This window comes from Tachypleus tridentatus, chromosome 10, assembly GCF_004210375.1.
Source record: "Tachypleus tridentatus isolate NWPU-2018 chromosome 10, ASM421037v1, whole genome shotgun sequence".
Lineage (NCBI taxonomy): Eukaryota > Metazoa > Arthropoda > Merostomata > Xiphosura > Limulidae > Tachypleus > Tachypleus tridentatus.
In genome coordinates this window covers 87,938,733-87,965,423 of record NC_134834.1, presented here as the reverse complement: position 1 = coordinate 87,965,423, position 26,691 = coordinate 87,938,733, and the positions used below count along the sequence as shown (strand labels likewise).

Genomic DNA, 26,691 nt, shown 5'->3' with positions numbered 1-26,691 from the left:
TCGTCAATAAATGTTAAAAAATTCATGACATCTATCGTCGATTTCATCTGCAGATTCTCTTGAAAGTTTGCGATAGGAGTGCTGATTATAACTGTGTGCATACATACACATCATACAACTATTTACGTAATTTCAAATAGGAGGTAGGACAGATTTGAACGCTATCTCTTTTTTAATTTTTTCAGCGGATTCTTATTATTGTGCGAGAACTTTTAACACTACTGTTAGTAACAGTAGTGTTGAAACAGAGTGTATGAAAACTAAAATTCATAACTTTTGATATCTTTCTTTTATTCTTGCCTTAACTTCATTTACAGGAACCGAAATCAATGAAGTAAAACGTTTTACTTGGTTTTATTTTGCACATTTATCGATAAATTTTCAACAACAGTATTCTGGTTAAGTGCGTATATCTAGATTATAAAGGTTTATATGCATGCTAAAAAAAATAAAAGGCAATGAAGCTTTTAACGTTATTCCTAGCTGATGTAGGATAAGCATATGAAAATAACAAATGAAGTATCACCAGTTTACTGCCCCTGCTATCAGGGGAAACAGCAAAAATACTCTCTACTTGTTTATCTCAACATTACGTAATGTATAGGGACAACAAGGGACTCACTGGCCCACCTCAGCTGTCTTACTCTCTAATCTAAACTAAAACTATCAAATAAATAATTGTTTTAAAAATCATAAAACCAGCTCTTATCATTCATATAGATATCAAGCTTTCTCATAAACTCACTTAAATTCATTACCTGTGCAATATCCAAAGGCCAACCACCTTGTTACAAAAATAAAATTGTCTTAGTTGAAGATGACTCGAACCATATCAAAATTGATATTTGTGTCTCCAGTCTTACTATACTTGCCATAAAGTACAAATAAAAATGATGCATCAGCACTAACAATTTGTGATGAATGCTGTGACTAAACAGTCATTCAAAGAAAATTATTCTCTTTACATCCTCAGTCAAATCCTCTCTAATAGAATATAATTTCAGAGATCTTAACATCTCCTTATATAATCCCTCTGTCCTAGGCACCATTCTTGTAACCCTTTTGTGAACCATTTACAACAATTCAATGCCCTCCCTAAGATAAAGAGCTAAAGATTGAATACAGTATTCCAAAAGCAGCATAACAAGTAACTTTTACAATAAAAGAATAACCACTTCATACTTGTATTCAGTATTTCTGTAGATGCAACTCCAAATGATATATGACCTACCACTAGTAGTAGCACACTGCTTGGATGGCTTAAGAGACTGATCAACTATTAGTTCAAAATCCCTTCCTTTCATGGCACTGTTAAAATTATTCTCATTCAAATTATATTTCAAATTGTGATAACCCAAATCTGCATTTATTATAATTAAAATGCATCTGATATTTATCTGTCCAACTCACTAAATGATCTAAATCCTTTTGTAAATTAGCAGCATCCTCTTCACAAATAGCAAACCCCAAGACCTTAATACTCTCAGCAAATCTGGGTAATTTATTGACCATTCCTTCATTTATGTCATTGATTTAAATCAAAAAAAGCACAGGTCCTAGAACTGAGCCCTGAGGTACCCCATTTGTAACATTAATCCAGTTTGACTGAATTCCATTTATTACAACTCTCTGCTTTCTTCTGTCTACCTAACCTTCTACCTAATTAACCTTTTGTGAGGCACCTTGTCAAAAGCTTTAAAAAATCCAGATAAACCAAAATCTACATCCTTACCCTTATCTACATAAGCAGTAACCTTTCCACAGAATGTCAAAATAAAGAGAATTTCACATACTGAAACCATCTTGACAAACCAATAAGATTATATAAATGACCTTGCAAAGCATTTTTTATTAAACTTTCCAAAATTTTTTCCACAGCTGACGTAAGGTTAATAGCCTTTAATTAAAGTGACAAAAAATTTTATTACCTTCCTTGTAAACAGGAGTGACATTAACTAACTTTCAATCCATTGGTACTTCCCCATTATTCTAGGATTTACAAACAAATAGTAGCATACACTCATGTATCAAATTCTTAACTTTTTTCAAAATTCTTGAAGAAATATAACCTGACCCAAGAGCCTTGGTTTCCATGTATCAACTATTCAAGATGAGAAATACTGCTTAAATATTCATAAGTAAAAACTGAAGAAAAAGAATTTCATAACCCAGGCATCCATAACCATCTGATACCAGTCTTCCTTTATCATCCTTCAAGTGTCCTACCTCAATTCTAACCTTTTGTTTACTCATAGCATATTTAAATACCCTTTTTCATACCTTTTTTTTTTGATGTCCTAATTTCTTGTTTGACCAACTTTTTGATCTTCTATAACAATTTAAATCTCCCATAATATTTGTTAATTTAGTTATTAAATGACAAATTTAGTATTTGCATTTGTGATGTTTTTTTTAATTTTATCTCATGTCCTTTGTGAACCAACCTGATTTTGTCCATGTGTTGACACCTTTTTTTTCTATATATGTATATATAAAGACAAAATATGTGTTTGTTTGCACCCTAACACCTCCAAACCTATATGACCAATCTCAACCAAAATCTGCATGTAAATACTATGGACTACTGGGATTTTTCCTAAGGAGATCAAAATTGAACATAACCTTATTTCTACTTTATATATCTTGTTGATAAATTATTTCCAACCTGTTGAGTCAATTTCAAACAATCTTGTCAGATTGATATTTTAGACAATGTTGAATATTCTAAAAAAATTAAAGGTCAAAGTGAGAGAGCTGCTGGATTATTTCTTAAACAACCCTGCTTTTTCTCATGGTCAATGATATGTATGATGTTCAAGGATGGGATCACCTCATTTCTTTGTTGGTAGATTGTTTGTTTGTTTGTTTTGTAATTTCACACAAAGCTACTCGAGGGCTATCTGTGCTAGCCGTCCCTAATTTAGCAGTGTAAGACTAGAGGGAAGGCAGCTAGTCATCACCACCCACCGCCAACTCTTGGGCTACTCTTTACCAACGAATAGTGGGATTGACCGTCACATTATACACCCCCACGGCTGGGAGGGCAAGCATGTTTAGCGCGACGCGGGCGTGAACCCGCGACCCTCGGATTACGAGTCACATGCCTTACGCGCTAGGCCATGCCGGGCCTCATTGTTGGTAGATGAAAAGCAAACTGTAAATGTTTCTTTTTTATAAAGAAGCTTTGCTATAATTTGAAGTAAAGTTTATGTTTATGTTATTACTTTGAAATATGTGATTGCTGTTAAACTTAACTTTGTTTAATTAAGTTTAAACATTCTCTTTCAGTTAATGGGTATTTCAGTTTGTAAACTATAAATTTACTTTTACTACTTTGTGTATGTGCTATATTTCCTGGATTTATGTTTTGATGAATTTCAAGACTGACACTGGCATATCTCGAACTCGTAATTATCTGATTCTGGAAAAACACATATGAAGCAGTATTCTTTACCCAGGTAGTCATTTTCATATCAACCTTTTAACCTTGTAATAAATTACAAATGTAAATATAATAATTTATTTGCAATAAATAAAAATAAAATCACTAATGTGTATTAAAATTTGCAACTTCCAATTATTTTATTAAAGGTAACTAAATAAAAGCATGACCTTTGTTATAATTTTAAAATTTTGAGAGAAAAACTTATGTTTAAGTCTTACTGCTGCTAAACTTACATTGTTTTAATAATGTTTAAACATTATTCATCAACTGGTACATATTTCAGCTTGTAAGGAATATGTTTACCTTTAGTACTTAAAAATGTAACTAAAAACTGTTAATATGTGATGAGTCTTCAAATAACTCAACTACCCAATTCACAACAAATACTTCTTCAGAATTTGTTTTTTAAACTTGAACCCAAATTATCATTATTCTACATGCATTGAAGCACTGAATCTAACATAGCAATAATCACTTTAATTGTACCCAGATGTTCCCCAACTTCCACCCTCATTTATAAGTTACTGCACATGAACTGTTATTGTAAAAAGACTTAAAGAAATTATGTTAACACCCTAATATTATACTAAAACTTGATTTCAAAATTTTCAACTTATATTAGGTACATTTTGCTATAGCCCTAACAAATGTAATAATGCTATAAATTCTCACCAACTACAGTCAAAACATTTTTATACTTGGCTGCATCTACATAATCTAAATAATCAAATGTTACTCCCAAATTTCAAAAATATTATAAAAGAGACAATCATATCAAATTAATTTCATAAATTAAAAAAAACAATTTTACTTATACAGTAGGTAAAATAAAAGTTAAGAAATGTTAAATATAGAATGTATAGACTTTAAAAGTTTCCTATTTTTTACCATAAATAATATTTCTTTGCACCCAGACATCATGTTCTTGTAACAGGTTTAACACAGTAATAAAACAGTATATAGTTACAATGATCCAACTATTAGTGTAAGTAGTTAATTTAACTTTTCTGAAGTACTTTAAAAACTTTAATTTTAAACACATTCACAGACAAATGTGAGTAGTCATGGTAGAATTAATGATTATCCTATCTTCTTTTCTGGTTCATGTTGTTGATGGTTAACCAGTAAACTCATATAAAGCTGTAATGTATTTCCAAGTATTTTATAACCAAATTTAAATGGAACAAGTTCCTCAAGTTAAAGATGTGCTTTAATGTTCATTAACTTATAATGAAAGATAGGATCCTTACCACAAATTGAACTGACTTTTTCAAGTTGCTTTGTAGGGTTAAAGTTTTGTCAACACAACACATTAAAATTTATAATTTATTATAATTATGTTTTTATTGAAGAACAAAAATTATCAAAGAATGATTCAAATGTTTATGTGTAATTTTTTTTTGGAAAACTTTTATTTCAATACACACAGCAATTTGTTAAGTGAGCTGAAAATAAAAGTTGAGTTCAGTTGCACAGCTGAATCATTATACCAGTTTCCCATTTTTTTACAGATAATAGTCACTATTTAATACTCAAATATTTTAAAATTCATAAAAAATATGTAATTAAATTAATCGCAAAGTTGATAAGTTTGATATATGTACCTATCATTTCTCTACCTGAACACAAAATGCTTGATTCAAGCTTTACTAGTATCGTACATACTTTACTTACCTTTAATGAATCTAAAAGTGTATCACATATAAAACAAAGAGTTCAGTGTTAACTCTTTTGTTAATTCTGTTGTTTAATAGGCAGTTTTTCCTTTTGTTGTTAAATAAACATACTGATGGAAACAAAACAAAATGTGTGATTTACCTTTATTTTTAATAATTCTAAGTTCTTTATAATTTACATATGTTTCTGTTGACAGTGATGTCTTCACAGTAGTGGGAACCTAATGTATAAAGATAAAAAAAAAACACCACCAAGTGATTAAAATCACAAACAGAAACTAATTTAAAATCACAGATGACAGAAAATCAAAACAACAGAAATAAGTAATTAGAATCACATGTACAATTTATGAAGCTAGAGAGGTTAATTATATTAGATTAAAATGATTTTGGGGATACCAAATCATTACAGTCCATGTGGTCACATATCCTCGTACTTGACCTAACAACTGTACATCTTTACGATAGTTATGCATCATAATTTCAATCAAAAAAGGCTCTGTTGCAGGACTGTTATATCAAAAGCATTCATACGTCCTGCTAACTTTTCATAATCCATCCAATATATAAGGACAACAGTGCCAGTATCAATAGTCCAATTACAAATATATAAATGCCTTTGTGTAGAATAGTATGAATATTCATTTCATTCTTCACTAGCTTGTGGTATACAGTGGTTGAATAAGTATGTCATGAAAGCATTTTGTACACGCGTGACTTTTGTCACTTTTCTGGATAGAGATTTTTCTTGACTATGTTGCATGCTGTTGTGTAATAATACTTTACCTACCACTGCTGGGGTACAAATAGTTTAAAGTTTAAATTGATCCATATTTGCTTTTGTTTTTTTAAATATCATTATTTACAAGAGATGTCACCACTTTGGAAAGTCTAAGTTTCTGATCTTTATGATATGGGGGTAAGAATATTTTCCATCAGAAATTTATTATTTCATATCCTTTCAAAAACCAAACAAAAACTTCATACGTGAAAACCTAGTCCGAATATATACCATTCCACATTGACTATATTTACTATAAAGTCAAAACACTTTTAATATAATGTGCTTGCACCTCTGTAATATTATGTTATCAGCATCACAAATTCATCATAATCACTAGTAAGAGATCAACAGACTCATACACAACCCCAGATTATGGCACGGGCTTACCAGGCTGAATCCCAGGGCCTCACATTAATTAAGGACCTCAAGCTATGACTATAAATGGATTACACATAGAGGTGCTGTCGCGAGGAGCCTCTATAAGTTGAAAAGCCTAGGGCCAATAAAACCCTCAATCCAGACGTGCTAATACATTCAAGATTTTAAAAACCTCTTACAGGAGATCAACAAAATTATATGTATAATTTTGTGAAAAAAAAAGTGGATCATTAATATTATAGAACCTGAGTTTATCAAACTTTTCAGAATCACGAAACTTTTTCCTTAGTCTGAAACCTTCACAACTCCAACAATTACCTCTTTTAGGAATAATTTAAATTAATTTATCCTAATCCTTATACATATCAAGTACTAACTTTTTATGCATTCTGCAAAGACTAAGTTACCTTTAAACCTTGAAGCTAGACTTGAAGTTGACTTGTTACCTTCTCTTGAGCTTTCAAATAAACAAAAGGTTTACCACTGATAAGCTCTTTATTCTGGGGAGAATTTTCCTGTAACTTGACAAAAGCATTCAGTTTGATTTGTTACACGAAAATTATTTAGTTATCTTTTGTGTTCATTCCTAACTGGGCCTTGAAAACCTCCAGCTACTACTTGGTGAACACTGAAAGTGTTTAGTGCATCCTATTGACATTGTTGATATTCCATAAAATGTAGAAATAAGAAAACAAACATAAATCATTTGACAGTGCACTTCAAAAAGCACTTCTACTAAATATGACTGACAGCTCAAATTAAAAATAAGTCTGAAACTGAAATGTGTAATATTTATTTGAGTTTTACTTGTAGGTGTATAATTTTCATTTTTCAAAGTATTAGGTTTATTTAAACCTGTGAAGCCTCAGATTTTGTCCAATGATAAGCCAAAGTATTTTGTATGTGTTCTTCAATGATAAAAAACCATAATTCCTGAACATTTTGTGAAGTTTACAATTTTTACTGTACTTCAACTATCAGGTCGTCCCATAAGTAATGTCCGAAAATTTAGTACAGAAAGTGCATCATCATTTCTGTTTTTGTAGAAAGCTTTAATGACTAAAATATGTAGTAAGACGTGTATAAAAATGTTCAAACTAATAAAGAAACTAACCAAACTACACTTTTTCAGATCATTAATCAAATAAACTCTTATGAAGATGGTTGTGTGTGAGGAGCACATTAAGCATACACTGCTTTATGAGGTTAAAAAGGCAATAGTTCAGCAGAAAATACACACAATGAAAGAAAATGTTGAAGGTGGTTTCAGAAGTTCAGATCAGGTGACTACAGCTTAAGTGATGTGCCACATTTGGGTCGTTCTGTTGGGTTTAATGATGACTTGCTGCTGGCTGCACATGATGAAGTTTAATTGAACTCATTCAACAGTTCACCGTCATCTGCAACAGTTTGAAAAGGTGTCAAAACTTGGAAAAATGGGTCCCTCATGATTTGACAGATGTCAACATTAAAGCAAGAGTGGACATTTGCACTTGTCTGCACTCTTGTGAGCGTAACTCACCTTTTTTGGACAGGTTAGTGACTGGAAATGAAAAATAAATATATTATAAACATGTTAAGTGCTGTAGACAATGGTTCAATGCAAGTAAACTGGCTAAAGCACAGTCCAAAATGGACCTTCACCCTAGGAAAGTCTTATTAAGTGTTTGGTGGGATATTGTTGGTGTGATCCACTTTAGGTTGCTGCCACTTAATGTGACGATTACATCAGACTTCTAATCAGTGATGTCGAGAAACCCACTTGTTGAGAAATTTATATGCAAAAACGGCTCGTTTGGGTTGAGAAAATATTTTACATAGAAGAGCGAATGTAAAATATTTAAAAAATGAGAATGTAAAATATTTTCTCAACCCAAACGAGCCGTTTCTGCATATAAACATCAGACTTCTATTGTCAACAGTTAGAGCGTGTTCCACTGAAAGAAAAGAGGCCTGCTTTGATGAATCATAAAGGTATTGTGTTACACCAGGATAATGCATGGCCCCATACAGCAAGGACAACATTTGCAAAGATTGAAGAGCTAGACTGGGAAAACTTCCACATCCTTCTGACCTTGTTTCATTTCATTATCATCTAATCCAAAGTTTGCAGGACTATCTTGATGGAAAAGAACTTGAAACACATTTAGATATCAAAACTACCCTCTCTACATTTTTTATTCTGAGTCCCAAGAATATTATAGAAGTGGCGTTCAAAAGCTTGTAAATCGTTGGTAGGAAGTAATTAATAATAATGGAACATACACTACTGATTAAATAACACTAAAAAATGTTTGAAATCCTTTCACTTTTTCTAAACCTAAAATCAGATGTTACTTAAGGAATGACCTGATATATGCCTTAATCAAAGTATCAGAGCACTTGTTATAAAACCTATTATAAAAAAATAAGCAAAAATACTAAGATCAACAAACAGGCTTACTAACAGGTTGTGTCGTGCAGAAATTAAATAACAAGTTACATAATTATTATCCAATGTACAACAAACACAGCCAAGAAATAATAGTATATGATATACCAGTTTTCAAAAATATTTGAAATTAAGAAGTGTGTATATAAAGAAATTTATAAATGTTTTACATTACATATCTTTAACATATTAATCACTAATCCAGAGTAATGTAATTTATATATCTAAAAACAGTGAAACAGAAACATCATATTCATGTAAACAATTCAAATTTTTAACAAAAGTGAATTAATACAACCATGTATGATTTTTTAATACCAAATAACAATACTAATGCTTGTGAAGCTCATGATCTGCTTCCCCTTTATAAATGCTTTATAACCATAACAACTAGCTTAACAAGTAAATTGTATGTATATGGGTTCATTGGGTTGGTCAAATTCACTGATCTTGTAACTACCATGTAACTGTGAAACTATACATACTGTAACTATGAATATAGTAAGTATAACTTCTCAAAATTTGGTAAGCTTTTAGCAAAAATTACAAATATTTTGTTCACAAACAAAATTAAGATTTTTTTTATACAATATTTTACAGAAGACTTACTTGTAAATGTAGGAAGCCTTTACAGAGACGAACTGAATGAAAGACGATTTGTTTATGCTAAGAATGATAATTCTTTTCATCTTTGAGTTTTTCATATTTCCTTTGCATAACTTCAGACCTCTTAAATAAATATCAAAAGTTTTGTTTTTGGTTACACTTTAACCTAGCATTAACTGTGGTAAATTCATGAATGTGTAAAGAAATGTTCAAAAGAATGAAACAAAAATTATAATTACATTTTTTTATGGAATGACTGCAGATTATAACAGACAATTACAATTATTTATCGAAGACTCTAAACTGACCATAATGGTTCATTTAATATTATGGTTTTATTGCTCTTTGAACTGTGTTTAATTAGTATAACAAAGCAATAAATCACTCAGCCAGAGCTTATTGTAAACAAACTATGGAGCTATATCTTTTGATGGAAGCTCACATGCATTCCTTGATAAAAGAGAATTAACAATATTTTTTTTTGTTTAAGATTACTTTATTGGAACTAATAGGTTACCAATTTTTTCATTTTAGTTACTTTTATTAGGAAATATATAAAAAATAAAAACAAATTTGGCATTTACTTTTGCCTTGCAGCCTTTTGCATTTTGTGGTTTAGTAAGCCTATTTTATTTTCTTATTATATTGGTTGTTCAAAAATTATCCATTCAGTTTTCAAATATATAATTTAGAACACAACAATATACCAAGCATTGGAACAGAATGCCCCAGAACTACTATAATTTATCTATATTTCTAACTAACCTTTGAATAGGTTTAGAAACTTCACTTCTGTTCCAAGTTTATTTCATTTTAATTTTTTGCAAAGCTACACGTGGGTTATCTGTGTCAGCCATCCCTAATTTAGCAGTGTAAGACTAGAGGGAAAGCAACTTGTCATCATTACCCACCACCAAATCTTGGGCTACTCTTTTACCAGAAAATTGTGGGATTGACCACAATTATAATGCCCCCATGGCTGAAAGGGCAAGCATATTTGGTGTGACAACGATTTGAACCCACAACCCTCAGTTTATGATTAGAGCCCCCTAACCACCTAACCATACTGGGCCTAATGCTGCTTTAAACAACATCTTTAGTCTAAATGCATCAAACCCTTTCAGCTATTGGCTTTGACCACTAAAACAAAACAGACAGTCATCTGATTTATATAGTTTAGAATTTTCTCTGTCTATTGATTATAAACTTGTACAATAGTAATGCCGGAGAGAATTACAGACATTTCTTAAAAGCCGACTGCATAGATAGAAGAATTTCTTGTGGGTTGAACAAAATTAACATTATCTTTACCTGAAAATGCATTACAAAAATATTCATCTCTCTTTCTGCATCACAAAGAGTTACTACTTCAAACACACTGCCGTGACATAAGCCTAAAACGAAGATTCCACCACCATGCATGTCAATGTGTTTTGTGCCAGCCTTTGATGTAATTATCATTCTTTGCACCTTCCTCCAACAGAAGAGTGAAACACATTCCATGTGCATTAGCATTTGAATAAAGGCTCATTCCGGATGAGGTAAGGATGCAAAATACATCAAAAGTGAGAATGAAGTGTGGGAGATGGAATAGAGAGGTGAGTATCTATCTGAAAGGAAAATGTCAACTTCAGAAATTCTACTCACTCCTATTCACCACAAAGAACTACAATCACAGATGGAGGAGGGGCTAGAACAGATAAACAGACAGCAAATATGAGCTTCATTCAGAAAAGAAAAGAAAAACAAAAAACATCAGGATAGGAAAGACCACTGAGTATGACATCTACAAGGAAGAGGGTGACCTGGTGGAGCAGCACTCATAAGAGACTGCATTCATCTCAAGCAGGGAATACTCTGAGCCCAATTTTAATGCAGTGCTCATTCTTAGGAGAGGAGGAAACACAGCAAAAAGAAGTGACAATCTTTAGCCTGGTGCTAGAATGTTGCTAAGATTGATGGAGTGTAAAATTGTTCAACTTGTCATTATCTCACATGGGATCAGTTGAGCATGAGTGTGTAGTGTGTCTAGGGCCAGGAGTCAGACCATTCCATATTAGAGAAAGCATGATATACTTACTACAGTAAGTAACATGAGTGTGTAGTGTGTCTAGGGCCAGGAGTCAGACCATTCCGTATTAGAGAAAGCATGATATACTTACTACAGTAAGTAACATGAGTGTGTAGTGTGTCTAGGGCCAGGAGTCAGACCATTCCATATCAGAGAAAGCATGATATACTTACTGCAGTCAGGTGCAGGAAGTAATATTTTGAAACTGTGTCTCAAGACAAACCTAAGACCCATCTGGCTGAACCTAACCACAGGGAATGCCTTGTTCACAACTTACTTGGTTATTCTGTACTACATTACCTTATAACTCCACATTCCTTCTTCCCAAATGAGGAGTGCATTCACTCAGCATTGTACCTAAAGGATTGCACCTATCATATCAGGAACTTACTATATTACCAACTGCTGAGGAAAGCAGGGTTCTTCCATACTCCACTAGAAGAATTGGGGATGGGAGGACTTAATATGGAGGGTTGCTTGAACTGTAACATCAGCTACAGTAATGTGGAATTAGGTTCCACACTGAAACACAGTGCAAAGAATTACTGCAACTGAAGATAGCAGGCATAAGCTAGGTGTGAGGATATGAAATGCTGCCTTTTTTTTTTATAATATGCAGAACGGTGGGTGATGATGACTATCTTCCTTTTCTCTAGTCTTATACCGCAAAACTAGGGACGGCCAGCACAGATAGTCCTCCTGTAACCTTTCGCGAAATTCAAAAACAAACAAACAATTAACAAGAGAAACACTAGAACTTCAAGCTAAAATTGAACAATCTGTTTATGGGAAACCTTCCAGAAGTTAATAATACTGTTCATTTAGCAGAAGCTTGCAACATACTTGATGTGGATATGAAATAATTTCACAATGAATACTGCAAAACTGGAACAACAATGTAATGGATTTAATGTTATATATATATATATATATTGAAATATATATGTTTGTTTCAGTTTAACATATATTTAGAAATGCATGTAACTTATATTGTTAAATGTGTATTAAAAAAAAGTCTCGCCTGTTCTCTAAATTTGAAGATAATTGCAGGGTTTAAGAATCAATAATATATGTTTTACGAAAGCACTAGAGTATCTTCAAATACTGTTGCCAATCGAGCTTTGGAGAACCTCCTCCTAAAAGTTTTTAGCTCCTCAGTAGCACAGCTGTATGTCTGCAGACTCACACCACCAGACACCGCGTTGCGATACCAGTGATGGACAGATCAGAAATAGCTCATTGTGCAGTTTTGCGCTTAATTACAAACAAACTAAAGGTTTATAAATCGACGCTCCATGAGGCAATTTAATAATAAGTAGCTATAGCTGTGACAGACGGTTATTAATCAAGAAACTACAGATGTTTGACGTTAGTATTTCTACGAGATCATTAGACATTGTCTTGGGTGAGAAACTTGCATGTGCTTCAAGCTATCTTGCAGTCAAGACAGCATATAGTGTATTAATTCAGAATTAATTCTTTTGTCGTAAACCCTGGCCCGGCATGGCCTAGCGCGTAAGGCGTGCGACTCGTAATCCGAGGGTCGCGGGTTCGCGCCCGCGTCGCGCTAAACATGCTCGCCCTCCCAGCCGTGGGGGTGTATAATGTGACGGTCAATCCCACTATTCGTTGGTAAAGAGTAGCCCAAGAGTTGGCGGTGGGTGGTGATGACTAGCTGCCTTCCCTCTAGTCTTACACTGCTAAATTAGGGACGGCTAGCACAGATAGCCCTCGAGTAGCTTTGTGCGAAATTCCCAAACAAACTTAGTCGTAAACCCGAACCGTCGATAAAATACTCTGTTCCAGACCAGATAGAAAATTGAATATTGTTTGTGAGTTTGTACAACTTTTGTTTGTTTTGAATTTCGCACAAAGCTACTCGAGGGCTATCTGCGCTAGCCATCCCTAATTTAGCAGTGTAAGACTAGAGGAAAGGCAGCTAGTCATCACCACCCACCGCCAACTCTTGAGTTACTTTTTTACCAACGAATAGTGGGATTGACTGTCACATTATAACGCTCCACTGCTGAAACGGCGAACATGTTGGGTGTGACCGGGATTCGAACCCGCGACCCTAGGATTACGAATCGAACGCCTTAACACGCTTGGCCATGCCGGGCCACAACTTTTTGTATGTAAATCATTATTTATAATATCCGTTATTATAAATTCTATTGTTGTATGCATGTTAGAATATATTTGTGTAAAGAAAGAAAATTGTGTATATCAATGTTGTTGGCAAATATCATAAATTTAATACATATCGATATTTAATTAAATTCTAAATTCAAAGTTCCGGCCATTTGAGCTCGTAATACGTAACTACATAATATCATAAATCGGAGGCTCGTCAGGAATACCTTTTCATACGTTACAACAAAAAAAGTTTTCAATCTATCACACGAAGCCAATTCACGAAGATAAATACCATCATATATATCAAGAAGTGTTAGAGAAGAGGTGCCAAAAGTTTATAAAGTGTTCTTGCAAATCTAAGTGTTATGCTGTGATATTTTTAGGTCTAACTCATTTTTTTTAGAATAACAAGATAGGTTTGCGGAATCATCGAATATTCAAACAAGATCGTTCTCACGGAGCACTGAGTTCTCTGAATAAATGAGTTAATGAAAAGGAGATAGATTAGGCACAATCGTATAGGGATATCATGAACAATTTTAATTGCTTGCAAATATGATGCTGTTGTTTTGAATTAAGCACAAAGCTCCACAATGGGCTATCTGTGCTCTGCCCACCACGAGTATCGAAACCAACGCGGTTTTTAGCGTTGTAAGTCCGCAGACATACCGCTGAGCCACTGGGGAGCTGCAAATATGAACACAAAATGTGTACTTGTTTATGGACAATGAAAGGTCGCGTTTCTTCTATCATAAACTATTTTTTCTTATTATTTACTTGATTAAGATCCTCTTCCAGACTGACTAAATCTTACATAACCTAGTTAAATGGTAACATCTGACTTACCCAGAGAACTGTTATAACCTCGAGACTTCATCTGATCTGCCACTGGAGAAATTACTGTCGACATTCTCCGTTTGGAGCTTTACATTTATATCCTCCACAAGCAATCCAGGTTGTTATCACAGGGAAGTGACAAATGACATAGGTATTTAGAGCGAAAGCAATTTAACGACTATCTTGAAAATTAATTATATGAGAAATGCACATATACCGGAATCATTTGAAAATCTATGATGAAATAAGAAGATAGAAAACGAATTGCAATATTGCATACCACACTGCGAATAAATGTTAATGCCCTTTAAGTGCGGCAGAAGTATGTTGCATAGTAATGAGTGGAAAAAAAATATCTGTAATAATTACCGACTGCATATTTCTAGTATGACAATATTGATCCATGTTTATAGAAAAAATTTAAATATGATTTGTTAACCAGTGAATTCTACATTGACTTAGTATTTAGTAGTTTGAACACAGTCCTGAGAATATATTTCAACAGTGCCTTTCGGTTTTTCATTAAGGCTGTGCAAAGCATTTTTTTTTTTTTTTGTTTCAAGTTAGTAAAAGTAATAAGTACATACCTAGATGATATTAAGGGCCCGGCAAGGCCAAGCGCGTTAAGGCGTGCGACTCGTAATCTGAGGGTCGCGGGTTCGCATCCGCGTCGCGCCAAACATGCTCGCCCTCCCAGCCGTGGGAGCGCTATAATGTTACGGTGAATCTCACTATTCGTTGGTAAAAGAGTAGCCCAAGAGATGGCGGTGGGTGGTGATGACTAGCTGCCTTCCTTCTAGTCTTACACTTCTAAATTAGGGACAGCTAGCACAGATAGCCCTCGAGTAGCTTTGTGCAAAATTCCAAACAAACAAACAAAAACACAAGATGATATTAAAGAGTAATACATTTATCAATATTAATAATAATTTCACGTTTTAGAGCTTAGAGCTGATTAAGATGGTTTTATGAGTTCACTAAATTTTTAGTTATTATTATATTCAGTTTACCGAAACTACTTTTGATACATGTTCTGCTTAATCGAGGTTAGAAATTTATGTCGGGAAAAAAAAAAAGTTTTCTTTCACGCAACAAGAATTAACAATTATTTTGTTCTTATTTTTTGTCAACGATAACTTAAATCTAAATATTGGTTGACAAAGGCTGGACAATGTCGTCATTTGTTGGCAGATACTTTTAATTAATACTTTAGCACAAAATATATTTAAAAATTGAGCATAAAAATCAGGCATATTTGATATTTGGGAATTAACGACATTCCCTCGTTTTAATTGACTGGCTTTTAAATATATTGTGTGGTAAAATATTAATAACAAGATTGGCAGGTAAACGATGACGTTGCCCTGTCTTAGACACACAAGGTTTTAATATATGTCCTCTTCAATAAAATTCAAAGACAACGTAATACTTTATTATTATTATTAACTAAAAGGTAGAACTTTTTTTCTTTTTCTGCAAAACGTACGTACATACTCTAAATAAAATATACTTAAAGACTAGATGGCAGTTTAACTAGCGTCAGCCGTTGTCTTGGATAGCCTGTCTATTGTATACTCAACATTGTGTAACTGTAAGTGAATTATTAATGTTTAATGAATTTGATAAATACTTTATATAATTTAAATTTTTGCAATGTAGCTTAAATATTTGTTTTCGAGCCATGATCTGTTTTATTTATCTTAGATTCCCTAGAGCTCTGCTATCCTTTCTTGTACTTCTGTTCAGAACGTGAACCGCAGATAGGCCTAAGTTAGTAATACCAATAATTTCTAAAATTAGTAATTTTATGTTGTGATGATACCAGTTAGTATTACACATAAAGAAATGTTTATAATTGAATTAAAATATATTCGGACAGAGCGTAAGGCTGAGAGTAATATTCATATTTGTTATTACATATTTGAGCTACTGTCATTAGGTTTCACCAGTTTTTGGCGCTAAGAGTAAAATTTAAGGAAGTTAAATTTTAAGTTAATAGGCTTAAAGTCTTCAGTACTATAACAATAAAGTATAAGTTAACACTGTATAACTTAAAATTTTGTTATTCAACGTCGTAATATTAACACTGATATACGTATATTATCTGTAAAAACCAGTTCAGTTTAGGTGTGTATTATTTAGCCCTAGGCTTCATGGTGATTAGTATTGTGTTTATAGTAGTAAACATGTCTTACTTATATAATTTTTAGCTTATGAGTTATTGTCTTAGAAACAAATTTTATTATTCATAAACAAGTATGATTGGTTTCACTCAGAATATATATCTTATTTGGGCCTTGATTGATAACATTAATTTTTTATTTTTGTGCAACACAAAACAGAGACCAAATTTTAAAACTACACTGTTTTGTATACATAGTACTACTACTAGTACCTGTGAAAGTGAGTATTCATGTATACCTGTTTATTTAATGTTTTATTATTTATTACAAAAGTGTGTGCTACCTCGTATAATATTTTAATCTAGTTCCATTTCAACATGAAAGAAACTGTAATGATTAAATATTAATAAGCAACCTGCTGCACTATATAACAGTTCATAATGTTGTTATTGTGTCGTTAATGGTGTCTTTTTAACCATTTCAAATACTTGTAAGCACTGCAAGTATGGTGATTAATACTGTCATTTAGTAATACTTTCTGTGCAGTACAATGACATCCACTTAAGTTAACATCTCACCTTTGTCAACTCTATTATAAATTTCTGCTTCTTGATTCTCTTTACTATAGTTAAAGGTGTTTCATTGTCTTGATGTCAATTTAGATAAATAAGGGTCGATGTTGGCAAATAATTCTGATTACAATGTCTTGATGTCCATTTGTTTTTTATGTTTATGTTGACATCATGCATAAAATAAATGCTTTTATATGCAATTTTAATTCATAATTATTGAAAATTTTAAACTGTAAACAAATAAAGACAAATTGTCGTAATCCAGAGTATAACTTAAAGAAAATACACATATGGAATTAGAGGTGCAAAAGATACACTGATTCCATTTCTCAGTAAGAGTTGTTTTCACTTAAAGTACTTAGTTAGTTTCCTTGTTATTGCTTAGCATGTTGCACTGATGAGAATATGCAAGTATTTATTAAAATGTAATTTTTTTATGAAGAATAATAGTTAAATAAGTAATAAAAAATCAGTGAACAAAATATTGTATGAAATGTTAAGTGCATCAGAGGTAGAAAATGTTAAACAATCTATATCTTTATAACATTATGTGAAGAATCCAAGATGATTGGTGGGGATGAAAAATGGATTTTTTTCTCGTGTAACTTGCTGCCGTCTTGAAATGGCAATGTAAACAGACTATGTGGGCCCATCAGCGTAGACATAAACAGGTAGCTCTTTACCACAACCATTCAGTGAGCATTTAGTTGTTACTAACACTGAAGTGTGGGAATGACTTTGTGCTGGCATTGCTTCACTGTAAGAATAATCATGTGCTAAATAATCACATTTCAAAAAATAAAATTGCAATCAAATTTACTTGTGCTACAAAATGATGGTATAGCAATTCATTGATAACTCTAAATTTGATATCACTTTGCATCCCTGAAAAATATTTAGGCTCTCTAATTATGTAAGAATAGTCCTTACAGATTTATAAGAAAATGGCTAGTTTTCTCATGGGATAATTTTTTTTCATAATAAGAGAAATATACATGTAATTCTTCAGAGAATAATTGATTACATCATGTGATTTGTTAGACAAAAATGTTGACTTTCTGTTAGTTATAGATGATGTATAATTAAATGTAAGAGAGAACTATTAATGAATCCTGAAAGAGAATATGTAACAGGTGGGTGTGACTGGAGGGGTCTGATTTCTAATTTGATAGCTCTATAACCAAACAGAATTTAAAGCAAAAAATTATGCTTCAACTGAGTAATGACAATTTTAAGTAATTTACATTGAAATTTGATATTTTTAGAGGGCTGATAGATATAAATGAGAGAGTAGGGGAATTTCAGAAATTTTTAAAATCTTACATCATAGAATTAAGAACTTAAAATGTATATACTATTAAAATATGGATTATTAGCTCAGATGTTATAACATAAACAAAAAGTGTTTTAACAAAAATTTAAATGTAAACCATTAAAATATTGTTTTTGTTGCATTAAATGATACCCAAAGCAATAGAAACATAACTTGCTACATTTCAAGTGGCTCAACAGTGATAGAATTTCATGCAGTATCCAAACAGTCTTTTTCGGCTTAGTTTTGGTCAGTGTACTTTGCATTGTTTGTTACCTGTTGCTATATATTTTGCTTTACTTACTGTGTTATAAGTGCTATTCAACCCTTACAAATATGGCATCTAGGAGTTGTAGAAAGATATTGAAGTTAAAATTTCTAAGTTGTAAAGAAAGTATTAAACTTTTAGATAGGGTGGATGCAAATACATCAATGTATAATGTGTGTGGGGTGTTTGGCATCAAAACAAGTACATTTTATAATAATAAGAGCAGGGACAAGGTTAATGCACATACTTTAAGTTTGGAGGATTCAAACAGCTCAAATAAGACCCAAAAGAGGATGAAGTCTGCTGAATATCCCAACTTGAATCAAGCAGTGTGTAAATGGGACAAGCAGGAGAGTGCTTCTGGTGTTAACATATGAGGTTTGGATGTTCAAAATGCTGCAGTGCATCTTGCACAGCACCTAAACATTGAAGGCTTTCACAGCAAGTAGGGGCTAGCTGTTCAACATTTTCGCTCGTCACTGTTTAGTGAATAAAAAAGTTGTAAGGAAATTAACAATCGCAAAAGAGTTGATCCTTTAGAAAGTGACTAGATAAGGCCATGGAAAATATGGCCCACATATGCAACAAAGATGAAATGGGTCTCTTCTGGAAGGTTGTGCCTGTCAACACACAAACTGCTAGGCACAAGTCCCATATACCTGATAGAAAGATGACAAAGGATTGAATCTCTATTCTCTGCTGAATAAATGTGGATTAATCCACCAACTGCAACTAATGATTGTGGGCAAGGCAAAGAAACCAATAGTGCTCAATAACATTATGAGTAACTTACCAGTAATCTACCAAGGGAACAACACTCTCCATTTTACTCAAGAGCTGTTCCACCATTGGTTTCACAACCATTTTGTACCTGCCATGATCAGGTACTAGCTAGATTTCTTGTGTGTTATGAGAAATGGTGTGAAGGCCATCCTTCTTCTTGACAGTGCTCCTCCTGCCCATCACTCTTTAGAGGAACATGGGGTCCATGTTTATGCCTTTTAACATTAGTGTCCTGATTCAACCCATGGACCAGAAATTATTGAAATCTGCAAGTGATACTTTAGCAGCCTAAAAGAAACAACCTGCAGTTCAGTACTAGCCCATACACTGTGTGCTTCTCCTCAGTAGAATGTGTAAATGATGAAGATTATAAATATTGTGATTGTTTTGCTTAATTTAACTTTTTAAGAAATTTTATACATAACATTTCAGGATTTCTCAGGCTTGCTACAGAGTAGGATGACATTAAGTATTAGATTTTATTTGTGACAATTTTGTTAAAGGGACAGGTACAGTGTTGAGCAAAGTATTCTTCATTTGAGGCATTAAATGAAATGACATGAGGTGCTCCCTTATAATTCATGCATCTTTTTGGGATTAGTAATTTTTATACAAGTAAGCTTCAGGTACTGGAGAACAGGGAACACTAAACATCCTTTAATTGATCATTTATTTTCCATAAACTTGTGCCAACCCTCTGAATGTGTTTGTAAATTATAATATAGTGATAACAAGGATCATTTGGTCCTTCCAGGCTGTTCTAACGTATCCATTGTTCAGACAACAAACTTTTTATTTGACAGAAAAATCATTGATTTCCCCCCTCTCTTAAGGTCGCATAAAGTGCAGGTCTCTGCTGTTTGTGGTAGCAGCTGTTTCCATAAACTAATATTCCTGTTAAGAAATTAACACTGTCTTAGTTTGCAATGTAGATTTTTTTCCAAATCTTGAAGTTTTGCTCTCGCATCCTTTTGTCTTCACAAAAATCGGATGTATTGATCTGTGGATAATATTTTACACTTCATTAAGATCACTTATTATCAGTCTTTTTCAAGAGGAGGTAATAGATCTTTTAATGTATCTATTTGAAGTAATCATTCTATACCCAACATCATTCAAGCAGCTTTCCTCTGAATACTCTCCAATAAGATATCCATTCTTAGAAAAGGAGACTAAACTTTACACATTATTCTAAATGAAGCCTAATTATTGAGATAACTATCTTATTTTTCTTTTAATATGTATATAACTGCACCTTAAAATTCTATTAGCTCCAGCTGTAGCAACTGAGCATTCCCTTCTTTGCTTGAGTAACTTACCCACCACTATATCAAGATCTTTTTCTTGAGTCAAGGTTGTAGTGGATGTATTTGGAAAAAAAAACTGCTTGGCTGAGGGATAAAATGCTTGAAAAATCTACTTGTCATTCTCCCATCCCAAGAAGCACACAAAAAAAAAAAAAAAAAAAACTTTAGGATTTTGCTGTTATTTAATTCTAGAATACTAGTATAGGATTGAGGAAATAAAATACAAATGCAATGGCAGCTCATTTCTTTGCATAATTTCTGTATGTTTAAATGTGCAGTGTTTTGTTTATTATAATATCTTTATCAAATCCATTAATTTGTAGTTGCAACAGAAAAGTGTTGCATACAGATGCAGTGTTTCTTAAAAGTTATTTTAATAAGATGTAATTTATACATTTTTAAAAAATGAATAGTTTATATGATGTGAAACACTGAAATGCACATTTTTTGTTTTGGTGTATTCTCCCTTGTGAGATGTTAATTTTACTGAGCTAAATTGTTTAACTTGATATATGTAGATAATAACAATATGAAATACTTATCCAAAACCTAATCCAGTTTTACTCTTATTTCCCTTCCTGCAACTTTCATACAAATGCTGTCAAATCAAAGCTGAGATATTTCTCCTACGAAAAGACGTTTCTAGTCCTGATTTCTCCAAGCCCGTTCCCTGGCTGTGGTTTAGCTAGATAGTAGATAGGGACAGTGGGAATCTCATTAATCCATTCATTAATGGATTTAAATGGCAATTTCATTTAAATGCAAAATTATTAGCCTAATATTAATAACCTTTCCAGTTGCTCTGGGGCCTATTAGGCCCCACTTTTCATAGGAGTGTTAAATAAAATCATTATTAGTTATTGTATGAAAATATAATAATTCTACATTTATTATGTTTTTCAAATTTTACAAAAATATTTCATTTTTGAACAAAATATTTTGTCTGTAGGCTCTTTTTTTTTTAAAAAAATTCAAAGTGTAGTAGATCCATCAATACAATGCTATTGGCAACTGAATTGGTGTGACTAGTCAGTCATCTTTATAACATGGTAGACTCATGTCTTTCATATTAGTTTTGTTTTTATTTTTATGTTCTTGCTTTTTAACAATATGAAATTGGTGATTTGAATAAAATTTATGCCAGTTTGCATGTTATTGTTAGGATCAGTGATCATTATCCAGCACAAATGTTGCTCACAGGATCTTTATTTCAGAATAGACCATTATGAATATTATGGAAAGCATATTGAACATTATCCTTGAAAAACTTACAATTCACATGATACTCCTGACAATATTCAGTTATTATGGTACAAGTTAGCCCTCACTCTAAAATATCATTACATTCGTTGACATGTTTCACTTTTTATATGTATTTTTGACATTTGCTTTGTGGGAGCTACTTTCATGTGGTGCCATAAGTCTGCATGCTGTGATTCTGTTTTTGTGTTTTTAATTATTACTTTTTGTCATGGAACTGACTCATGTTCTGGTATACTATACATGGTGTTTTGAATTTTAAATGGTTTTAACTTAACATTTAAAAAGTTTATCACTTGCAGACAAAAATAGTTTTTTATTGTTTATATTACCTGATTTTTCAACTCTGAATCTATAAACAAAACTTGAATAAAACAGTTGAAATATCTTTTATTATTTTCATCAGATGTATTCATTCATTAAATGTTTGATCAAGATTGTTTTCTATTGCAATTTCCTATTTGAGTTACAGTAATAATAGTGAATGTTTAGGCATCACTAATAAATCTTTAATATCTAAATATGAAATTAAATGTACCAGGTTTACATTTGTCTTCGATGTATTAATTTTAATATATGAATAAAATAATGTAAAAAACATCTCATTTGATCCTCAATAATGTCTTAAAACAACTTTTCAAATAACAGAAAAAATAGAAACAAAACTAAAATGCATACAACTTTGCAGAAAAAAAGGTATGATTGTCTCTGGAAATAGAGCTACACAGTGCAAACCTCATGTATGAAAAAAAGGTAATAATAAATGATGTTTAGGCACCAATAATAAACCTTTATGACCAAATTTTGAAATTAAAATACCAGGTTTACATTTGTTAATCATTACTTGAGTGTCCAGTGTAGTCATAATGCTTCGAACAAGCTATAAGGTAATACCATTTTAAACATTTCTCAAGCATTAACAATCTGTTGTATGCAGTGATAAGATGAGGGATGTTTTACTTAAGTAATGTACACAATTGTTTTGAGGGAAGTGTTATCACAGAGTTTCACATAAACATTGTGATTGGGTTTTGGTTTCTCAAAATAATAAAAAAACAGCTTATTGTTATTTTCTACAAGACTCCTAATGAGACTGTTGAACATTGTGATTGGGTATTGGTTTCTCAAGATAATTAAAAGTAACTTGTTATTTTCTACAAGGCTCCTTATGAGTCTATTGATACTAATAAAATTTGTACAGTCTGATAAATTTCTCTTTTCACTCATGAGTGAAAGTAAATAGTATGTTATAATATGTCAATCACACTAATTTAGACTGTTATATCCAGTACCAGTAAGGCCCTTTGCTTAATATTTGGGGTAATAAAACTGGATAGGATAAAACAGACAAAACAGTATTCTGAAACACGCTTACCTCCCAATGAAAGTTTTTTTTTTCTTTTTTTTTCTCTGCCCATCTTTCAACTGCATCAGTGTGTTTCCTATTTCTGGTCCATATATAAGCTTCCTATTATTTCTTTCTGTTCACTCTTTTTGACAGCAGGACATGAAGATGATAGTTTTACGTGCTTGCTACGGGTTTCTCTTCAGTGTAGAATCACTTTAATTATGCCTGTGGTTTAGATTATTCCTTTTGTTATTAGACCTGTATTATTGGGTCTGTAGTCTGTTTCCTTTATTTAAAAAAAATAACAACAATGAAAGTTTTATGAAGTGATTTCAATAATATTTTATGTTTATTTCTCTTGTTTTTCAGGGAATCTATTATCATTTTCATTTGGATTTCACTCAGTGGCAGGTGTTGTCTGGTCAAGTATGCTTCCTTTCAAATTTTCATTAGTTGACTAATAAAAATGTTTGGTAACAATGGTCTCTGTTGAGATGGGATGTTTATTAAGACCATCTTGTGTTCTTTCCATGTGGTAAACAGTTATAACAGAAAATCAAATATGTCACTGGACTGTCATGAGTAAAACCCAAGGGGATTTTGCCCATTCCTGCTAACTCATAGACTAAATAAATTGGGATTGGTTTGCTTTTCAAAATAGGAAACTCAGTTCAGCTATTGCATTGTTTCCAGAGCATTGTTCCTAGGGCTCCCCAATATCAGCAATCTCCCATTTCTCCCAGTGGAGCATGGGAGTTCTTACCACTCTCAGTTTCTGGTTGCTAGAGGTGTACACAGAGGTTTATTCTTCCTGAGTGATGTATTGAACTCATTATTCCACTCAAGAAGAAGAGAACAAAGCTGGTTGCCATTCTACCAATAACTGTGGATGTTTTTTTTTTTCTCAAATATATGATAGAAGCAGGATCAGCCCATGCAGCAACATCTTTGTAATTCAAGTTCAGAGATGATTCTGCTATTCTGTTGAGTTGAGCATGGCCCTTATATTTCAATAATTACAGAAGAGTGTCCTTGACTTTTCATAATACTGCACATGGGTCATCAGTTGCTTTGCTTCTCAGGTTGGGAAGTTAAGGTTTTCTTTTGTAATCCCAGGCAGGGTGATATGTTTGTTCAAGCTCATTGTAGCATGACAGGTCCCATAATTCCATGTTCAATTTGTTGCATTTTGCACTTTTTCAAATTGAGGAGAGGGTTTGTCCACTTTTTGTACTTCTTGCTTCTCTTTGTAATACTGGTGACTCATCATGTAACTTTCAGGTTGGATTTCAAAAATAACATGTTACTAAACAAGAACAAATGCAAAGCAGTTCTCATGCTCTACCTGTTGCACCTTTAATCCAGATTTGGGTTCACAACTTCAAAATTACAATAGTGAAATGTGAGATGTCATCTACCTGGTTGAGGCTTGGACAAATTCACGTTCTTTCTAATGATGTTAGGATTTTGTCTCTGTGGCTGGTTGGCCTTTATCTCCCAGGAAGTAGATTTCAGGTTGTCTGAGTGAAGAGCATACGTGTTCCAGAAGTAGTGCCGACTTCACTAGTGTGCTATTACTATATCTCATTTTCTCACACCTCTTTTATATGTAGACTCTTTCTCTATGGATCTTGCCTCACTGGCCCCTCTGCTTATTCTGTTCAGGATTCTGAGGTGTGTTTTGAAAGTAACAGTTTTCTTATACTAAGAATATAGTACTTATCTCTTTTGACACTCTCCTGCTCTTCATTGAAATGGCTGGTTTTGTATCTGCTAAATGAACCATATCAAAGTAAATAGGAATAATAGGGAGCTTATATATGTATCTGGGATAGAGGGACGTTGACACACAGTGAGGCTGTATGTACCACTGATAACTGTTAACTATGTTTAGCAACTCAATTTTGCTGGTTCATTGCCTTGCTAATGATTCGTATAAAATATTGCTTGCAAATACATTACCCCTTAAAATCTAAGTTTAGTTGTACAACTGTTTTGCAGCCACTTTCATAGATTAGACATGCATCTGAAACCTAGATCAAACTATATCCATTTGCTTGTGCTTATCCATGGCATGCATGCCCCTAGAAACATTGAATGAGCAATAAATGTTTTAATTCTTAGCTTTACTAAGTGTGATTAGCTGTTCGGAATGAAACAATCTTAGAAAACTTCTCAAATTTTAAACATTATGTTCAAAAGTAGTAGTTTATTGTAAATAAACTAATGAAGACTTTTATTATAGATTTTTAAAATTGGATAATTCAGCTGATTATACTGTTGAGTAGATAAAGCTTTGGTACCAGACAGATATTTTGGTTCATTCATCTCAATCATGTAGTTTAACAGCACAGTGTTCAAAGTTAGTGATTCAGTAAGTTTTTATTGCTATGTTTTTTTTAAATCTAGAGACTACATTCCAATTTTCATTTATTTGGTAGACTGTCTACCAGACTTTTTCCCTCAAAGGATTGACTAGCAAAATACCACCTATACCACTAATTGTGGCATTCATAACAACATAAGTCCAGATAGTTGTAAATAAAATGTTTACTTTTGTATTATAACCTGGTCATTACATTGAAATTTTTTATAATTAATTTTATTGTAAATGTTTGTTTATAAAGTAATCTGTAGAAAAGCTGAATTTTCTGTAGCACGCTACCAACTCACGTTAACATGCCACGAATATAATATTGTCACCTTCATTTGTCAATTGTTACCTGATTTTATTTTTATAACTTGGTTTCATTTATAGTAGTTAGCTTCCCACATATGGTTGTAGACAGTGAATAGCAGTTTTATATGTGAAACATCATGAGCTTAAGCACCTGTATCCTCTGTTTTTAAACATCTGGGTCTTGCAAACAGAGACTGAAACTGGCAGATGGTATATCTCAACCATTATGCAAGGTTTTTTTCCACAGTTATATATGTTACCAAGGTACACTGCTAGCTAAAATCTTAAGGCCAATGAACATAAAGAAAAAATATGCATTTTGCATTGTTAGATTCAACCACTTATTTGAGTAGAGCTTCAAAAAATGAAAAAAGGAAAATTAAAAATACTTTTTCAGCATTTAATAGGGAAAATGTGAACACTGAAATTAGCCTAAATACTAGCTGGTCAAAAGTTTAAGAACATACCAAAAAGAAGTCCTAAACAAGATAGGAAATACCCAACAAGAGGTTTCAGTAGTGAGTTGTACAGCCGTCGTTGCGAATAACTGCAAACATTCCCTTTGGCATGGTCAATATAAACGTTTGCAGAAAGCTGGCTGGAATGTTATTCCAAGTGGTGAAGATAGCTTCATGAAGATAATGCACTGTTTAGAATTGATATTAATTTCTATA

General features: G+C 32.6%; 1 protein-coding gene and 1 long non-coding RNA gene across 5 annotated transcripts in view; one reads left to right on the top strand and one right to left on the bottom strand.

The window, feature by feature from the left end:
* Positions 1–5,246: 5,246 nt before the first annotated feature.
* LOC143229820 (uncharacterized) lies at positions 5,247–14,628 on the bottom strand. The gene is made up of 3 exons (XR_013016083.1): positions 14,374–14,628; positions 9,324–9,443; positions 5,247–5,342 (listed from the first exon to the last, which is right to left on the bottom strand). It is a non-coding gene; the product is annotated as an uncharacterized LOC143229820 (long non-coding RNA).
* Positions 14,629–15,831: 1,203 nt separating this feature from the next.
* Positions 15,832–26,691, top strand: part of LOC143229819 (uncharacterized) — a 41,723-nt gene continuing 30,863 nt past the window's right edge. For 2 of the 4 annotated variants that reach the window (XM_076462627.1, XM_076462625.1), the window contains exon 1: positions 17,686–17,730. In XM_076462627.1, coding sequence (XP_076318742.1) covers positions 17,701–17,730 — 30 coding nt within the window. In that variant the 5' untranslated portion in view covers positions 17,686–17,700. Of the gene's footprint in view, positions 15,956–17,685; positions 17,731–26,691 lie in introns of those variants that run through there. The other 2 variants (XM_076462628.1, XM_076462626.1) reach the window with 2 other exon arrangements.